The sequence below is a fragment of the Bufo gargarizans genome, chromosome 2 (assembly GCF_014858855.1).
Source record: "Bufo gargarizans isolate SCDJY-AF-19 chromosome 2, ASM1485885v1, whole genome shotgun sequence".
Classification (NCBI taxonomy): Eukaryota; Metazoa; Chordata; class Amphibia; order Anura; family Bufonidae; genus Bufo; species Bufo gargarizans.
The window spans coordinates 310,535,615-310,541,614 of NC_058081.1; the positions used below are offsets into that span (position 1 = coordinate 310,535,615).

The 6,000-nt window shown below is 45.3% G+C and overlaps 1 protein-coding gene across 1 annotated transcript in view; it reads right to left on the reverse strand.

Annotated features, from left to right (window-relative positions):
• IRAK3 (interleukin 1 receptor associated kinase 3) overlaps window positions 1-4,225 on the reverse strand; it is a 60,481-nt gene extending 56,256 nt beyond the window's left edge. Inside the window, exon 1 of the mRNA XM_044280479.1 lies at window positions 4,018-4,225. Within this exon, the coding sequence (XP_044136414.1) occupies window positions 4,018-4,135 (118 nt within the window). The 5' untranslated portion in view covers window positions 4,136-4,225. The remainder of the gene's footprint in view (window positions 1-4,017) is intronic.
• Between the last annotated feature and the right edge of the window lie 1,775 nt (window positions 4,226-6,000).

Consider the following 6,000-nt stretch of genomic DNA (forward strand, 5'->3'; position numbering starts at 1 on the left):
TCATGTTGAATAGGAGTCACCATACACCTGCCATCATTTATAGTGCCTCTGATTAACCCCAAATAAAGTTCAGCTGCTCTAGTTAGTCTTTCCTGAAATTTTCTTCGTCGCATCCCACAGCAAAAACCATGGTCCACAGAAAGCTTCCAAAGCATCAGAGGGATCTCATTGTTAAAAGGTTTCAGTCAGGAGAAGGGTACAAAAGAATTTCTAAGGCATTAGATATACCATGGAACCCAGTGAAGACAGTCATCATCAAGTGGAGAAAATATGGCAAAACGGTGACATTACCAAGAACTGGACATCCCTCCCAAATTGATGAAAAGACAAGAAGAAAACTGGTCTCGGAGGTTACCAAGAGGTCTACAGCAACATTAAAGGAGCTGCAGGAATATCTGGCAAGTACTGGCTGTGTGGTACATGTGACAACAATCTCCCGTATTCATTATATGTCTGTGCTATGGGGTAGAGTGGCAAGACGAAAGCCTTTTCTTACGAAGAAAAACATCCAAGCCAGGATACATATCGCAAAAACACATCTGAAGTCTCCTAAAAGCATGTGGGAAAAGGTGTTATGGTCTGATGAAACCAAAGTTGAGCTTTTTGGACATAATTCCAAAAGATATATTTGGCGCCAAAGAATACCATACCCACAGTGAAGCATGGTGGTGGCGGCATCATGCTTTGGGGCTGTTTTTCTTCAGCTGGAACTGGGGCCTTAGTTAGGCTAGAAGGAATTATGAACAGTTCCAAATACCAGTCAATATTGGCACAAAACCTTCAGGCTTCTGCTAGAAAGCTGAACATGAAGAGGATCTGTTTCATAATGTTAGGTGTATATGTGTATTTCCATCTTGTGTTATCCAACTGTGCATTACCAATATATGTATTTTTAGGCCTGAATTATGTATTAGCTGTCATTTAAATGTGCACCAGCAGGTGGCGGTAATGTGTAAGCATTCCATGGTTAGTTAAAGGGGTTATCCCATCTTAGACAATGGGGGCATATCGCAAGGATATGCCCCTATTGTCTGATACGTGCGGGTCCCACCGCTGGGACCCGCACCTACAAGGAGAACGGAGCAGAGAAAGTGGAGGAGGGCGCACTGCGCATGCGCAGCCGCCCTCCGTTCATTTCTATGGAGCCGCCGAAAATAGCCGAGCACTGGCTCGGCTATTTCCATCGGCCCCATAGAAATGAATGGGAGCTTTCACTTCAATGGGAGAGGCTGTGCCTGGTGGTGGTCGGACCCTGGGAAACCTGGGGTCCTCCAGCCACAACTCTCCCCGGCTCCGTTCTCGTTGTAGGTGCGGGTCCCGCACCTATCAGACAATGGGGGCATATCCTTGCGATATGCCCCCATTGTCTAAGATGGGATAACCCCTTTAAGGCTAGTTTCACACTTGCGGCAGGACGGATCCGACAGGCTGTTCACCATGTCGGATCCGTCCTGCGGCTATTTCGCCGTGCCGCCGGACCGCCGCTCCGTCCCCATTGACTATAATGGGGGCGGAGCTCCGGTGCAGCACGGCGGTGCACGGAGAAAGGCCGCCGGACTAAAATTACTGCATGTCAGGCTTTTTAGTCCGGCGGCTTTCTCCGTGCACCGCCGTGCTGCGCCGGAGCTCCGCCCCGCCCCCATTATAGTCAATGGGGACGGAGCGGCGGTCCGGCGGCACGGCAAAATAGCCGCAGGACGGATCCGACATGGTGAACAGCCTGTCGGATCCGTCCTGCCGCAAGTGTGAAACTACCCTAATATATCCAGGCTGGAATAGTCCATTCCAGTCTGGGCTCCCCTGTGTGAGCAGAAGTGGGACGTCCCCATATCCTGTCTCATGAGGAGGAGAAGGAAGTTTAGGCAGTGTACCAGCCACCCCCGTTGGGGTAGGTTGTGTTAGTAGGAGCTCCCAAAATCAGGCATCCCAACCCTGGATCCCGCCTCGGCTGAGGCCAGGATACATCTTCCCAGTTTGAGCTACCAGCCTCAGCTGGACGACCATTGATGCAGCCATACACAGAACTATAGATCTCCAGGAAGAAGACATCATACCCTGCGAGCTGTCCTGTGAGTACAGATCCAAAGACCAGGAGAAGCCAAATCCCTCCTCAGCTAGTCAGGCCCATTATAAGCAGACTACAGACAGAGCAGAAGACAGATACCTGCCAGATCTTCTAGGCATTTCTATAAGAAGCAGAATAGATATAAGTTCCTGCCACATATTGCCAAAACCTGCTGGGACCCAAGACTTATGCTGTAACTTGTATGGATCAAAAGCTGCCATTCAGTAAACTCAAGTTGGACTTTATCACCCGTTTGGATCTCAATTATTCCTCAATTACTCCTGCTAACCACACTCAATTTTATTGCAAGTGAGCCAGGATTCAGGAGTCCAGCCGTACCAAGGTAGGCGACACCGTTGACACTACACAGAGACATTATCCCCCTCTGGCATTCCTCACCTGGTACGTGAGTTATAACATCTTAAAGGGCCCTGCTACAGTACCTGCGCAAGCTGCAATTGGCGTCACGAACTATTACACATATATACTGACCCACTGCATAGCAACCCCACTGACCCAGTGTCCTGCTCATTGCACATCCAAATCAACAAAGGAATGGCTTCACCAGAAGAAGATTCAAGTTTTGGAATGGGCCAGCCAGAGCCCAGACCTGAATCTGATTGGAAATCTGTGGGGTGATCTGAAGAGGGCTGTGCACAGGAGATGCCCTTGCAATCTGACAGATTTGGAGTGTTTTTGCAAAGAAGAGTGGGCAAATCTTGCCAAGTCAAAATGTGCCATGCTGATAGACTCATACCCAAAAGACTGAGTGCTGTAATAAAATCAAAAGGTGCTTCAACAAAGTATTAGTTTAAGGCCTCATGTACACGACCGTGCCGTTTTTTTTGCGGTCCGCAAACCGTGGATCCCCAAAAAAACGGAAGCCACCCGTGTGCTTTCCACAATTTGCGGAGTGGAACGGGTGGCCCGTTGTAGAAATGCCTACTCTAAAATGGACAAGAATAAGATATGCTATTTTTTTTTTTTGCGGGGCCTCGGAACGGAGCAATGGATGCGGACAGCACACGGAGTGCTGTCCGCATCTTTTGCGGCCCAATTGAAGTGAATGGGTCTGCACCTGAGCCGCAAAAAAACTGCAGCTCGGATGCGGACCCGAAAAACGGTCATGTGCATGAGGCCTAAGGGTGTGCACACTTATGCAACCATATTATTTTATTTTTATATGTTTTCTTCCCTCTACCTAAAATATTTCAGTTTGTTTTTCAGTTGAGTTGTGCAGTTTATAGGTCACATTAAAGGTGGAAAAAGTTCTAAAATGATTTATCTTTGTCTCATTTTTTTACATCGCAGAAACCTGACATTTCAACAGGGGTGTGTAGACTTCTTATATCCACTGTATGTATTTTACTGTCTGCAAAACACTGATCCGCAAAAAAATACGGATGACGTCCGTGTGACATCCGTATTGCATGCTTTTTTTTTGCAGATCCATTGTAACAAAGCCTATCTTTGTCCGCAAAACAGACATGCACACAGTAATTTCCATTTTATTTGTGGACCCATTGAAGTGAATGGTTCCCCAAAACTTTTATTTGCATGAGCCCTTATGGATATGCTTTGTGCATATGCCAGGAGCTTTTACTGATGTTTACCCCATGCTTGGAGTATACAACAGGGACAAACCAAATGAAAAAATTGTTGGGGTCTGTCTTTAATGGGAATATGTCACATGTTAAATACAGCATGCTACAAAAAAAAAATTGAAATAAAAAATAAATAAATGAGAAAAGCAACTATTCAGACAGAATGGAGTATGACTTAAATACCACATCCTTTTTATACAGACTCAAGCTTTGCAGACATAAAAAAAAGTGGTATAATTACATTAATTCATCTTTCTACATCAATTATAACATGTAGCATTCTCATAGACAAGGCATTTTTATGTGGTTTTGGTCAACAATGCACACAGATATCCATTCTGGACTTACCTAAACCTTTCCATCCTAAATCTCCATCACTGCAGTCCATAAGTTCACAGAAATGTTCCATAAGTATAGGTGGAACTTCAAAAAGCGAAGCATTGAAACTGAGAGAAAGCTCTGCCATTGTAAAAGTATGAACAAGGCATAAACTGGACGGATGTCTGTTATGGTTGTGTTCTGCACAAAAAAAGAAACGCACAGAGGGCTGGAATTTCCCAGTTCACACCCATAACAGATTGGTTAGTAAAGAAAGGAAATCCTGCAGTTGCACAAGTTCTGTGTGTGCAGTGCTCATACATCAGCTGTAGTCATCGGTGGGAGAAATTACTATGTGCAGTTATTTGTATAGCTGCTGGGGTTATGCTAAAGGGGAAAAGAAGAAAAAAAAGCACAGGAAAAGAGGAGTAACACAAAAGGAAACCACATTAGATGTCTATCTTACCTTTGATTTCTGTGTTTGTCTGGAACACTCAAATCATTTTAATTCCCTATTCACATTTTAATCTTTGACTGTATTCTAGTGGGGGGATAGGTTCCACTGAAACTATGGATAGAAGTGAGCGTAATATACTGTACATATTATAGTATGCTATAAACTGGGCACAATAAGCAAATATATAATAGAAAAAGTATAATAAAAAAGTTATGTGAATGTGGTTGTTCTCTTATTGTATTCATTGGTTGTACTTATCCTTCTTTGCTCTTGTGATGATGACAAAAGTCTACGCAATGAGATGAAATGGGGTGAATTACACAGTTGTGATGTCAGGGTGGTTGCACACATAGGGGGAATGTATTAAGACTGTCATTTTTGCTGCCAGTTTTAATAACAAACTTAGCTGCACCAGAAATATAAAGAGGTAATAACTAGTGATGATCGAGCACCTTAGTGCTCGTGTGCTCTGGTCGAACACATCGAGCACCCTAGTATAATGGAAGTCAATGGGAGGACCCGAGCATTAAACAAGGCACCCCCTGCTCTGAAGAGGGAAAGGTGCCTGGTTCATATGAAAAGTTCAGAAATTGATGGAAACACCACCGAAACAGTTCAGGAACAGCATGGGGAGGATGTCTGCATGCATCTTTGACTCCCATGTCGCTGTATCGCAATGTTGTCCGAGTAGTACGCCACTTTTACAGACTGACAATAATACACTGTGTCGCAATGTTGTCCGAGTAGTACGCCACTTTTACAGACTGACAATAATACGCACAAAACCAAAGATAAAATCGACTGTAAAGTAAAAATTGTTACGTGACCCCCGGTGGTGAGGATTGTGTTGCTCAGACTCTTGGATAGTGAGACTGGACTTGTAGGTGAGGGCCTGCTGGTGAGCTGACCCTCTCAAACATTATGTGCAAGGGCCTGCTGCCGCTTTGTTGACTCTAACTTCTGGGTGATCGCACGTCCCCGTGATATCGACAATCCATTTGGATGTCTGCCCTATCAACTTTCAATGTTCTTTTATGCGCCTACCATGGTGACCACAGGTAACGGGGAATCAGGGTTTGCTTCCGGAGAGGGAGCCTGAGTAACGGCTACGGCTACCACTTCCAAGAAAGGCAGGCGAATGAGTACTAAAAAAATTACAGGGAATATCATAGGTATTTAGGATGAGGAAACGTTATACAGGAGAGGTGCTACAGGTAATGACACTGTTCGCAGAATCTACGGCAAAGGTACACTGTATCTCACAGATATACGAGGGCCTGCAGATGAGCTGACCCTCTAAAAGATTTCTGCTGGGGGCCAGCTGGTGATCAGACCTTCGAAAAGATTTCCACTGAGGGCCGGCAGGTAAGCTGACCCTCGGAAAGATTTCCGCTGAGGGCCTGCTGGTTAGCTGACCCTCTAAAAGATTTCCGCTGAGGTCCTGCTGGTGAGCTGACCCTCTAAAAGATTTCCACTGAGGGCCTGCTGGGGAGCTGACCCTCGAAAAGATTTCCGCTGAGGGCCTACTGGTGATCTGACCCCCTAAAAGATTTAAT